At 40.6% G+C, this 13,858-nt stretch overlaps 1 protein-coding gene across 2 annotated transcripts in view; it reads right to left on the bottom strand.

Moving 5' to 3' along the window:
• Positions 1-749: 749 nt before the first annotated feature.
• Positions 750-13,858, bottom strand: part of OTOF (otoferlin) — a 432,592-nt gene continuing 419,483 nt past the window's right edge. For both annotated transcript variants that reach the window (XM_033938296.1, XM_033938297.1), the window contains one exon: positions 750-4,975. In XM_033938296.1, the coding sequence (XP_033794187.1) occupies positions 4,795-4,975 (181 nt within the window). In that variant the 3' untranslated portion in view covers positions 750-4,794. The remainder of the gene's footprint in view (positions 4,976-13,858) is intronic.

Below are 13,858 nucleotides of genomic sequence, written 5' to 3'. Positions count from 1 at the left end.
TATTCATATATTTGTGTGATTTTAATTGAAATTTGTTTGACATTTAAAATAAATGTATTTGTCTACACAGTGGTTTGACCAGTGTCCCTTCCCCACTTCTTTTTCTGTTCTTTCCTATAGTACACCATTCATATACATTAATAATAGCTATGCCACAAAAATCAATAGCTCTAGTACAACTCATAATTTATGTTTCTTGAGTGGTTAACTGTCTAACAGATTGAGCAAGATACACATGTAGACCAAACAATCAGTTTACCGGGTTTTCTGGTTGCTTTTTTGGCAGAATTAGGTGTCTTAGAAACATAGAAACATGATGCCAGATAAAGGCCAAATGGTCCATCCAGTCTGCCTATCTGCAGTAACCATTATCTCTTCCTCTTTCTAAGAGATCCCACGTGACTATCCCAGGCTTTCTTGAAATCAGACAGTCTCTGTCTCCATCACCTCTACTGGGAGACTGCTGGTTCAAATAATTACACTTCAGATTTCTAATCTGTTCCTGCCTTTGAGTTACAATGTGTTGTTCTATCCATCCATCCATCTACCAAAGTTTATCAGTTTAACATTGATGATTGCAGGCAGAATATAGATTGTAAGTGTTATACAAATCAGGGGAATGCAAGCCAACAGTAGCCCACAGAAATGCCAGTGGTACTGCTGCCATATCAGAATACACAGAAACCGTATCCATTAAGCATCCATGCAAGACTGATACTGGGTCAGCTGGTTGGATCAGTGGAGTCAGTACAATTTATTGTTACAGAAAAATAGGATAATGTCAAAACTCACACATAAAACACACAAAAAGGGATATAAAAGAGAAAACCCATAAATTAATTAATTCATGGTAAAACTTACAAAGAATCTTTTATAAACTCCAAAACTTAAAATTAGTGCAAATGGGAAAGGATTTGTTCACAAGGAAATGAGCATAAGATATGGAATTTAAAAATTAAAATAGGAGAACCCAACACAAAAATTGTACATAACTATAAACCAGCTGTGCTATGGTTCTACATAAGATGCACATCAAACTCATACTAGTTTATGATAATTTGAAGTGTGTTTATGTTTACCAAATAATTCTGGGCCATCAGAGATAAGTTGGTGCTGGGCATGACTGGCAATCTTGATTTTCTCAGGGTAACCGCAATGTACTGGGACAAAGGATAAACACCAGACATACCCTCATGACCTGCTGTCATCTAGTCATCCTTGCTTCAATAAATCTGCTCCTGCTCTTGCTTTGCGTCCCATAGGTCAGTTGCACTGTCCGATTGCTGAAGCAGGAGTTGACCTGAATACTGTTAGGTGGGGCTTTTTTTAGCTCTATTTTGGGGAAGATTGTAATGTGGCATTACCTTCCGTTTGCTCCAAAATTTATTTCTAGAAATAGAAGACCAAGGGAACGAATGGCAAATATAAACAATATTCTTTAAAAACAGAACTGATAAAACTAATGCCAAAGCTCCTTTTAAGCAATCATCTGGGTTCCCAAAAATACCAATCCATTCTGAGTTCCTGCTTTAAAAGCACCTAACTGGTAGACAAGTTTGGTAATAATGATGCTCACCTGGCATAGGAAGCTCATTCTTAGACCATTCTTAGGAAGAGGTCAACTAGAGCAATTACGGTACCTAAGATCCCAATATGAGACTCAGTGACTATTGTGAAGGTTATACAGGCTAGATGGCTTTCTGCAGTGTCACATTACAAGGTATGCTCTGATTGCCTCAGACACCTTAGGCCCTCCCCATGAATCACACAGGATACAGAGGAAGTAGCCCGACGCTCTGATTGGCTTATATGCCTAAGGCCCCCGAGCTAATCAGGGCCTTGGGCACCTCACCGTGCATCACATGATGCACTGAGGAGGGAAGGCCCACCATTTTGAATCAGTGTGCTTTCCTTTTTTTGGGAGGGGGAAGGTAGGATAGGGGATGGTTTGGGGGGAGGTTGAGGGCACATGGAGTAGGAGTAGGCCTTTGGTGGCAAGAAGGAAAGGGCATCCCTCCTACCATTTTGCTGTTACAGGGAAGGTATTCGGCATGGCAGGAGGGAGTGGGCATCTCTTCTGCCATTTTTTTCATGTGAGGGGGGAGGTTGCCATAGCAGGAGGGAGTGGGCATCACTCCTGCCGTTTTCGCTGCCATGTTTTCCTGTTGGCAGTTCATCAGGGGGGATGTCGGCGAGGTGTGTGCTTTTTTTCGTTTGTTTTTTTTTTATTGTGCATGTGTAACCATCTGTGCCCATTAAAAAAAAAGGGCTAAAAGCGATCACTTTTTTTGTGCATTGGGAAGCCATGTTACAGCATCAATCGCTCTACTAGTTTACATGGCATTTCAATATTAATGAGCTTATTTGCATGGTCGGATCGGAGAACGAGCAATCATGCAGAAAACCACATGGTGAGCCGTTTTCTACATCGGACCAGCAAATGCAATCGTCCCTAAAGCTGTTATAACAGGTTTAGCGATGATCGCTGGCTTTAGTGCATCTGGGCCTGAGTGAAGACAGTGAAAGAATCAGTATGGGATCAGTGAAATTCAAACATACTAATTCATGTGTTTGGAGGAGCTCTCTCACTCAAACACAGTGAGAACCACAGTGGAGTCTTTTAGGAACCATAGAAATGACATTGGAGATAGGGTTTTCCAGGCTTCTCTGGCTACAGAAGAGGAACAATTTCCTGGTCAGGTTTCTCAGCCCTGTCAGCTGAATCAGAGGACACTTTATCATGGCTGGTGAAAATTCCCAGGCCCTGCTAACATCAAGGAGAGGAGCAGTGCATTGGTAGGCTTTTGCAGACCCAGGAATGAAGAGATGCCAGTGAGATCTGGGTTGGAAAGGGGAGGGGGGAGGAGGAGAGAGGGGGAAGGAGGAAAAGACCAAGTGAGGGTTTTGAGGGGGAGGCTGAGACTACTGGGAAAAAATAGAGACTACTGGGAAGGCTTTTTGGAATGGAGGAAGATTAAAAAAAACCAAAAGGAAAACACTAATAGGAATAATAGTGATGGTGGAGGGAGACAGAAGGGAAGAGAGAGCGAAATGAGTATTAACATGCACATACATGTAGTAAAGAAACAGCTATGGAAATATATACTACTCCATGGTCTAAAGTCTTATTTCCAAAGTGGACTAAAGGATTTTCAATCAGTGGCATAAAGTCAAACTAGACACTCACAGAGCTCTACGCTTGTGGAGATGGCACGGTATACAAACCTAAGGTTTAGTTTAGTTTAGTCTTGGGTGCTCTTATTCAAATGGTGTTTCTGGCGCTATTGTGGGGGGGGGGGGAAGGAGGGGGTGACTGGAACGGTGGATAGAATATACAGTTTTTCCAGTATATCTTGGGTGCTAAATTTGTTCTGGTGCAAATTCTGTTTTTCACTGCTTCTATCTACCACCTACTAAGGATAAATTTCTTGGAACTGGACCAGCCAGATGAAATATGGGACACGGTATGGAGGATTGAAGAGGTAAGGGAAAAACTGAAGAATTGCCATTGGGAAGGGGAGAGGGGGGAAAAAAAAGTAGCAAACATTGAAGGATTGCTGGTGCAGAGTAATTGGGATTTAACAGAGAAGCTGGGATTGTGTGAAATAGGGTATAATTGCTTATACCATGTACTGTAGCTCAACAATGTACCTTCTCTTTTCTAATTTTGGGATGCTTACAGTGAGCACAAATCACTAGCCTTTTCCTCTTTAAGAAACAATTCCATGGGTGCTAAAGGGAAAGTGCAGGATTTTGAGCTGTTTTTCTGTCTGTCCTAAGTAGACAACTGTGACCCAATGCCTACAAATGAATGGAAAGCACCTAAGTGATGAAGATGTGGAGTTACTGCAGGAAGGAAGTGGACTGTTAGGCTTTTGCAGCTGAAGCCAGCCAGTCTCCTTGTCACTTATATCTCCTTTAAGGCTTATATCTGTCTTTAGCTCCTGATGCTTATTGATTTCAGGGGCGCCTTGAGTGTTTGAATCAAATTACGGTAGTGCTTTATCTATTATCACCATACACAATCTTTCTTTGTGTGACCCAATGACTTGTGTTTTAGTTGTACATAGTAATTGTAGTATGGGGAGAACAACTCCGCCGGGCTTTAGCCTACTAATATTGTAACAGCTGTTTTACCATAGCTGTATATTATGCTACTGAAAGCTGATATCAATCAGTATATTACTAAGGTGACCATAGTGCTATATGTCACAAGGGAAAATCAGTCCGGGTTTTATTCCTATCGTAGTTCCAGTTGTTGAAGTCCATGCATGCAATGGAAGCAAAATCAAGACTGGCTTATCCTGTCCTTTAGACATAGACATATCTGGTCCTCCTAAGTCTTTCATGCCTCTAGTACACTTTCAGAAGCAGATGTGGCCTGTTCATGATAGGTAGCAATGCAAAACTGAAAGAAATCAAACACTAAAAATAACATGTCAATAAATATAGCAGATGGTAAAATTGTACCTAGTTAGGAACATAAAAGAAAAATCACTATATTTTAAACAGAGTATGCACATCTTTTAAAGTCTCCAAGTGAGAGGATGCCACAGCGACATGAAATGCGGAGGCAGCAAATCAGCCTTTTGAGTCTAAGAAAAAATACTCCCCCTCATTCTCCTCTACCATTTTGTTTTGTATTGTTACCCCCCTACAGAAAAATAAACTCACAAAATACCCCCAAACGTCCTCCAGCTTAGGAGAAAAGATTCAAATATACAGAAAATATGCTGCCAAATCCCTTAGGAGAGAGTCAGAGGAACGGGGCTGTTGCGGGCGAGTCGACTTGCCTCATGCTCCTAGCAGCTTCTTGACCATGTAGCCAGGCATACTGTAGAGGAAGAGGGCCACCATGGCCAGAAGCAGCAAAGCCACCACAATTTTAATGATCAACCACTTGTAGCGGGTGCAGATGAGGTACTTGATGGACTTAAGCGGGTTCAGGAACCAGATGAAGGACGTGTCGGGCCGACTGTCCATGGCGGCGTGAGGAAGAGAAAAGAAGAGTGTGGGAGGGAACAAATATCAGTTGTTAGTGTTAGTAATAGAAACCTTCACCTCCTCCCCCCCTCCCACACACACTTTGAACCACTCAATTAGTACTGGTTAAACATTTTTTGAAAATCTGTTCTGATTTCAGCAAGCAAAGAAAGATTGGTCCACTGTTCCTTGAACATATAGATGATAAGAAAATGGTGGTTTGCCTTTCTTTGAAAAGGAACCAGAACTATAGATCTAGAGCCCAGTTTTGCAAGCATTTTCTCCCATTTCACGTGGATGAGAAAAATTCTTAGTAAATAAAAAGCCCCCCACCCCTAGGTGTCTATACTGCCCTGCATGGGCATTGGGGCTCATTTTCAAAACACAGAGATGTCCAAAAGACAGCTAGTGGCATTTGGACATTTGGATTACCAAAACATTTAAATCACCATTTTTGAAACCTACTTTCTAGACATTTTTCTAGGCTGTTTGTCTCCAGTGCATCTAAATCTCAAGGGGGCTTGTTAGAGGCATGTTTAGGGCAGGAATTGGGTGGGCTTAGGACTTGAACATTTTGCAGTGACAATCACACATTTCACAAAAAGTCCAGGGTACCGTTTAGGGCTAGACCTGTTTTAGAAATGAATAAGTGCCAAAAAGGTGTCCAAACTGACTAGATGACCACTGTAGACATGAAGGTATGATACCCCCCCCCCCCCCACACACACTCACTCAACAGGAGTTACTGACCCCCCTCCAATCCCCCCAAAGATGTGAACAAAACATACTGTGATGGCCAGTCCCATTAGAGCAGCACATATTTAGCTTTGGGTCAGTACAGTTATAAATCAACTTGAGCCATCCAGGCTGACGTTTCATTTAATTCCCCCCCCCCTCCCTTCCCGGGGCCATAGAGTTCAAAGTGAACATCCATCTCAATATTGAGCGCAGCCTAAACTTATGAGAAATGAGATGGATATTCACTTTGAACTCTATGGCCCTGGGGGGTTTAAATGAAATGTCAAGACTGGATGGCTCAAGTTGATTTTTAAATGACCCTTATTGCTCTTTTCTTTATATATTTCCTCAATTTGTAGTTGCTTAGATGCTTTTTTGTATCTGTGCGACTTTAAAATTCATATCTCTATAAATTTTCAATTTTGTAATGATTTGTGGTTTCCAGTTTTAACCGGATGTGACAACAGGAGGGATTCCCTATTTCAGTACACTGCAGAAACACCGTGGCCATCTTTGATAGCTGACGGCATGTAAATGAGATAAAGTGTTATTTAGGTAAGAAGGATCCTCTGCTGTAAGATGTTAGGTACAGTGGAATTTAATTATTAGGTAAAATAATTGTAAGGTTTATCATTTATTTATCTTTTATCTTTTCAGCTTCCCCAAGAAAAAGCGAAACATATTGGTAAAGGGGAAATTTCTACTGAAAGGCTGAAAAGCTAAGTTACCTGTTTAAATTTAATTATCTAAATCTAACTATCTAAATTATTTAAATTATGAAATAAGAAAGCAAATGATAATATAAGGAAGCTTCTGCCATGTTGGGAGGAATGAGGAATTGAACCCCAGCGAGTTATGATACTCGGGGTGTGGTCTGAAATCCCATAGGCATTAGGAGAAGTTTATCTGTATCATGACTGAAATTTATTACTATATAAAATGAATGACAGCTGTCCAGTCTGGCCAAGTTTAACCAGTCTGTGGGCTGCAGTCTTCAAAAAGCAAGTTACCTTAGCAAATTCTTTGACTATCAATCCCTGAGAGAACAATATGAATGTATTCGTTGAGGAGTTACACATGAAAAATAAAGATAACATACTGAGAATTTTCAAAGATATACTTAAGAAGGATACATAGTTTAATGGACTGGATATGATTAATTAATGAAGTAGATGTGGTCACTGCCAAGTCTCCATCAAGAGATGTATTTACCCTGAAAAATGATACAGAAGAGAGTAGTGGGCCATCTCAGAAGATGGCTTTGTACATGCACTCCTTGCTTAGAACTTCTACTACTATGTTGCCAGATTTTATGGGATAAAAATATATGTACAACAGTTTGGGTAGGGATTTTGTTGCGTTGATTGGTGTACTGCTTTAATTTTCTTAATAAAAACGGATATGGAAAAAAAATATACATACTAGTATATTTGGGTTCATAGACAAAACCGCCGAAGACAAAGGCGCACACCGACAACTGAGCACAAGTCGGAAGCGCGCACCGAAGAAAAAGAGTGTTTTTAAGAGCTCCGACGGGTGGTTTTGTTGGGGAACCCCCCCCACTTTACTTAATACAGATTGCGGCGGCGTTGTGGGGGGTTTGGTGGGTTGTAACCCCCCTCATTATACTGGAAACTTAACTGTTTCCCTGTTTTTTAGGGAAAAGTGAAGATTTCAGTAAAATGTGGGGGGTTACAACCCCCCAAACCCCCCACAACGCCCCCACAACGCGGCACGATCTGTATAAAGTAAAGTGGGGGGGGGGTTCCCCCCATACCCTCCGTCGGAGCCCTTTAAAACAGTCATTTTCTTCGGCACGTGGCTCCGCGTTGCGCTCAGTTGTCTGCGCGCGCCTTTGTCCCAGTGTGCTTTTGACCTGACACCATATATTTGTACTTTTCTAGATGAGAGAGGGAGAATGTCACAAATATAGTGTGCCTGCAATAATATAATTTATGTTGAACATCTGTACACATTGGGAGGAATTCTATAAGTGGGTATCTCCTTTCAGGCACCTCAAAGCCACACAATGATAGTCTATTCTATAATGGCATCTGGGTGCCTACATTCTGTTATAAAATACCAGCACAACCTAGTATTGGTCACCTAAATTCTAGGCACCTGCAGCTACACAAGCCATAGAGTTGATGTAAACTGCGGGTCCCTATAAGCTGCAAGGGCATGAAGGTGGCAACATGTTCTCCCAAAGTGAACACCCCCTTTGCATTTATGTGCTCTGCCACTCATGACCACCCTTACAGAACAGCACTTAGGTGTTTTGCTGCCACTTGTCCATGGAAGTGCCAATCCTCTGTTCACTTACACGGTTAAGGGATGCACAAGTATGGGTGCCCAGCTATAGAATTACATCCATTTTGCCTTTCTGTAGGTAGAGCTCTATTTTCTTATCTTCCCATAACATACTGGCTAAATGAAAACTGTGCAGTTACTTTTTAAATACAGATTAGGGGTTCTCAACCCAGAATTTGGGACTCACTCAACAAGTCAGGTTTTCAGGATACCCAAAATGAATATGCATGAGATAGATTTGTGTACAATGGAAGCGGTGCATGCAAATTTATCTTATGCATATTCATTATAGATAGCTCCAAAACTAGACTAGCCTGGTTGGCCCCAAGGACTGTGTTGAGAACCCTTGATACAGATGGGACATCCATATTTCCCCTTATGTCAAGCATTATTACACTGTAACTTTAAATGTCAGCAGGTTTTTCCAGGAAGTATGCATGAGGATATCACTGGAACTGCTAGATTTCAGGCCAGCAGGTAAGGCATGAACAGGGATTTTCTGAATCTTTTCTTCTACTTAATCTTCCTATATAAGGAAATGTTACATCTGCACTTATCCCTGGTTGGCTTAGCAAAGCTGCAGCAGTACATCTCTCTCAATCATTCAACCAAGTGATTCGGAAGAGTGAAAGGCTGAAGTGCTCCTTGTTCCTGCTGAATACCCAGGCCTGAGATGCCTGAGGATCTGAGAGATAATGTTGAGATTGTTCTGGAGATCTTGAAGGACAAATGCTGCAGGAGCAATGAGACAGATCCTTCATATCTCTTCTTATAAAACCCTCGGTGATTGTGAGACATCTCTTCAGTGGTCTATTACTGTCTGGTCAGATTTATTTTATCGATTCCTTATGGTTTGCATATGGAAAGGTATTTTAAAAAATAAATTACACACATTTGCTCGATCTTTTTCCTTCTTATTGACTGCACTATGGAATGACCTTCCCTTTCAGATAAGATCATGTATTTCTCTTCAGGTTTTCTGTAAAAATTTTAAAACTATGATGTTTCAACATTTTTTTTAGAATGTAATTCCTAATGATCTATTTTAAAATCAACATATCTAAGATTTAGGCCCCCTTTTATAAAGGTGTGTTAGCCGTTTTAGCGCACGCTAAATCTACGTACGCACTAAACGTTAACGCATCCATAGACTCATAATGGGCACATTAGCGTTTAGCACATGCAAAATCTATGCACGCGCTAAAAAGGCTAACGCGCTTTGGTAAAAGGGGGCCTTAGATTAGATTACATTAGATTAATATGGGACTACTGGCAACCCTATCTGTATACTGAGTGAGAAAGTGTAATGAAAAGTGTCTCCCTGAGAAAGATGATGTACACAAGTAGATGATGTACACAAGTAGATGATGTACACAAGTAGAAAGAAGTAGAGAAAGTACCATGAACGACCAAAGTTCTCTCAGGCTCCAAGGATCTTCTTGACTAGGTAACCTGGCATAGAATAAAGGAAGAGGCCAACCATGAGCAGCAGAAGGATGAGAAGCAGCACTTTCAGGATCAGCCAGCGGTACGTGTGCCAGATAAAGTAGCGGATGGACTTCAGGGGGTTCAGAAACCAAATGAAGCTGGTATCTGGCCGACTAAGGTAAGAAAGGAGAAATGGGGTGGAGAGAGGAAAAAGTAAGGGAGGAGGGAAAAAACAACAACAATATGGCAAAGGGAGGAGAGAAAAGACAGTGGAACAACAGAGTGAGTTGTGAGAAGGAGAGGGAAGAAGGGTTTGTGGGTAAAAGAAAATACAACAGAAAACACAACAAAAATATATATATACAGGAAAGAAATAGTCAATATCAATAAAACAGAGAATATCTGTGATGTCCTAACCCTTTCCCTTTAGTATTAACCCTTTAATTGGCAGATGGTGAAACAGATGCTTTGTGTTACAGGCATTTGGAGATGCAGATCTCCCATAAGAGCCATAAAAGACACAAATTGCTTCTGAGCAACAATGCCAAATAAAGGGTTAAAGAAGAAATGTGCACTTTAAATCATAGAAACTTCCTGACTGATAAGTGGAGGAGGGGATCTCTCTACTCCCAAGAGCCTCCTTTCATCTTCAGCTTTCTGATTTTAGAGTAGCCACACCTCCAGATAAATATACTGTAATCCCTAACTCCATCCTCTCCCATCATGGCAGGATCCTGCTAGTTCATCATGAACCTGACACAGATGAATGAGGACCGGCAAACTAGCAAGGATGCTAGTTTTATGATATCTTTCCTATGCAATTATCCTGCAGGGTTTCCTGCTTTAATAGGAATAGCCCTCTCTGAGAAGCTGATAATTGTCTGATTTTCACTGTGCATTTTTTAGCTTCATTCTAAGATATGCAAATGAGATCAACTACAACACTTCCCAATGCAGCTCACAAGCTTCCCTCCATGGGCAGATCTGGTTTTGAGGCTCATTTCTACGAATGTGCATGATATATCTGTACACATTTAGAACCTTCTTCAATTCATTGTGGTTAACCCCAAAATAACAGACCTGCCAGGTGAGGCAGCACTGCTGACATAGCCTTCTTTCAGGAAGATCACACTTTTAATAATAATAATAATAATAATTTTATTCTTATATACCGCCAAAGCCATGGAAGTTTGAGGCGGTTTACAGCAAGAAGTGCTGGACAATCAGCGAAGAGGTTACAATCAAAGTCAACAATACAATCTTACATAATGAAAGAATTGGAAAGCTATATAGTTCTTAGGGTTACTGGTTGAATAAGCAGAGCTATAAAGATTCTTAGTTTACAAATCGATTGAACAAACTCGTTTTTACCAGTTTTCTAAAATTGAAGTAGGATGAGGAGAGTGTGATAACGTTACTAAGCCAATCGTTCTGTCCAAGAATCTTTTGTAGTGGCAGGCCTTTATTGTCGGACAGGTGAACAGATGTATTCTTCGTGTGGGCCTAAAATTCTTCTCAGTACTTTAGCTCATGCTCCTCAGCCCTTTCCAGGACGCACGCCTAGCCAATCAGGTTTTTATGAGTACTACATTAAATGTGTAGAAACACGGAAGTTGTACCCTACTTAGGTGTGCAGAGACCTCTAGAGGCTCTTTCTGAATATTATAGTTGACCTTTTTCCTTCCCTAACTATTCTGGATCAAGGGTTGGCCCTCTACTGAGATTGATAATGGAAGAGGAAAAACTGGGGCCATATAAATAGTAATAGTCTTTGGTTTCTGCTACTTGGCCACTATCCCCCTCTTTTACTAAGGTGCGCTAGCCGTTTTAGCATGCGCTAAATATTAGCACACGCTACACGCTAATGCGTCCATAGAATATAATAGACGTGTTAGCGTTTAGCGCATGCTAAAACGGCTAACACACTTTAGTAAAAGGATCCCTATATTACTGATGTGAGAGGAGCTAGTGACTGACTAACCCGGCCAATGTACAGGGGAAGAGGAGTGTGGAAACAGTAATAGAGCCCATCCATTCGAGGACTTGAGAATGATAGAATTGTTTGATACTTCCTGAAACTTGATTTGGTGTTTTCCTCAGATTTGTGATTTTATTTTTGTCAATCTTTCTGTTCAAGATGTTTATGCTTGGAAATGTATTTGAAAAATTAAATAAAGAAGGAAAAAAAAAAAAATAGAGTCCATCCAGAGGCTGAGCTGATTCCGGATCAAGCCTAAAGAAGTAACTGAGGGGGGGTCCTATGACATCTACAAGGATAAATGAACCAGCAATACAGCTCCATCTGGGGAAGATCCCAAATAACAGATCTTGTGCTTGCAGGCTCAGTGAACCTATTTACTAAAAGATAAGGAGCTTACAGAGGCACTTTACCATCTGGAAGAGGGGCCCCAGTCAGTGTAAGGCAGCAAAAGTACTGCTTCTAGGAATTACTATTAAGACAGATGGTTCCCATGAAAAAAGCTTCTGAAAGTCTGTAAGCAATAAAACATTTTTCCTACTTTTGCTGTATATGGCTGCTACTGAGCATTTGTTCCACTTTTGGCTTGAAGGCTCCAGGTTAAAGTAAACCTTTTGGTTCAGAACTTGCATTCTGAACTGGGCAGTATTCTTGAGAAAGAGAAGAGGGCCGTGTGAGTGAATTAATGTGCCAGTCGCTCTTATGAATAAAAAATGTTTTAAGATCGTTCAGCACGTAAATAAATAGAAAGTTTATCCCATAGAACCAGGACCAACAAAAAGAAAGTACTATCTCGAGTAACCCCTAGATGTGCCATGGCAAGAGATAGGATAGCCAACTTCCAGGCTTCAAAGATCCTAAGGGATCTTCTTCAATTATACTGGGTGACCAACACAGCCAAATATGGCAGAGCTCTCTCATTGAGGGCTTTAAGAATTAGTGTAAGGATTTAAATTCTATCTTAAACTTAATTGGGAGCCAATGATAGCACATAAACAAAGGTATCACGTAATTAGAACTATATACCCTCGAAAACTGCTGAATGGCTGTATTCTTATAAGTGACACTGTCATAATCTATCTACGAAACCAACAAAGGTTGCAAGGCTGCTTCATCAAAATAATCTCTAATGGAATAAAGGCAGCAAAACACACGCATGCACAAACCTTTTTTGCAACACAGGAGATTTATTCTTCACAATATAAATGAAAATAAAAAGAAAATATCACTCCTAAATGCCTAAAAAAGGCAATAATCTGTACTCGATGCCTAAACAAAACCAATGTCATAGCAGGACGCTTGAGGCAACCAGAAATCCAATGCAGTATGGTTTTTTTTCTATGTTAAAGATCACTGGATGTGCCATGGCCGTGAGAAAATCTTGTAAAGAGAAAACCTTATGAGACACAACAGGTATGTAGGTAATCAAAAAATTATCTTCAGGATAAATAAGCACACTTACACCCAAATTCTGAGTAATTGATAACAAAGGTGTAAAAAAATATGTTAAAAGTAGTGACAATGCTGAGTCTTCTAATGCAGATGAAACTTTTAAGGCAACAGAGACTGAAAAAGATTAGCCCATCAGAAAAGATAACCGTAGAAACATAGAAATATAATGGCAGATAAACACCAAATGGCCCATCCAGTCTGCCCATCCACAGCATCCACTATTTCCTCTTTTTCCTAAGAGATCCCAAGTGCCTGTCCCACGCTTTCTTGAATTCAGACACAATCTTCGTATTCACCACCTGTACTGGGAGACCATTCCAAGCATCTGCCACCCTTTTTGTAAAAAAATATTTCCTTAGATTACTCCTGAGCCTATTACCTTTTTAATTTAATCCTATGTCCTCTCATTCCAGAGCTTCCTTTCAACTGAAAGAGACTCAACTCATGCACATTTATGTCAATAGGTATTTAAACATCTCTATCATATCTCCCCTCACCTGCCTTTCCTCCAAAGTATACATATTGAGATATTTAAATCTGTCCCCATACACCTTATGATGAAGGCCACCAACCATATTAGTAGCCTTCCTTTGGACTGACTCCATCCTGTTTATATCTTTTTGAAGGTACGGCCTCCAGAACTGTACACAATATTCTAAATTAGGTCTCACAAGAGTCTTATACAGGGGCATCAATACCTCCTTTTTCCTTGTGGCCATACCTCTCCCTATGCACTCTAGCAATCTTCTAGCTTTCTTTGTCACCTTTTCAACCTGTTTGGCCACCTTAAGATCATCACATACTATCACATCCAAGTCACTCTCCTCTTTCATGCAAAAAAATTCTTCACCCCTAAACTGTACCGTTCCCTCAGGTTTTTGCAGCCCGAATGCATGACCTTGCATTTCTTAGCATTAAACTTTAGCTGCCAAATTTCATACCATTCTTTAAGCCACAGGTGTCAAAGTT

Source organism: Geotrypetes seraphini, chromosome 3 (genome assembly GCF_902459505.1).
Source record: "Geotrypetes seraphini chromosome 3, aGeoSer1.1, whole genome shotgun sequence".
Lineage (NCBI taxonomy): Eukaryota > Metazoa > Chordata > Amphibia > Gymnophiona > Dermophiidae > Geotrypetes > Geotrypetes seraphini.
This window is presented reverse-complemented; position numbering and strand designations above follow the sequence as displayed.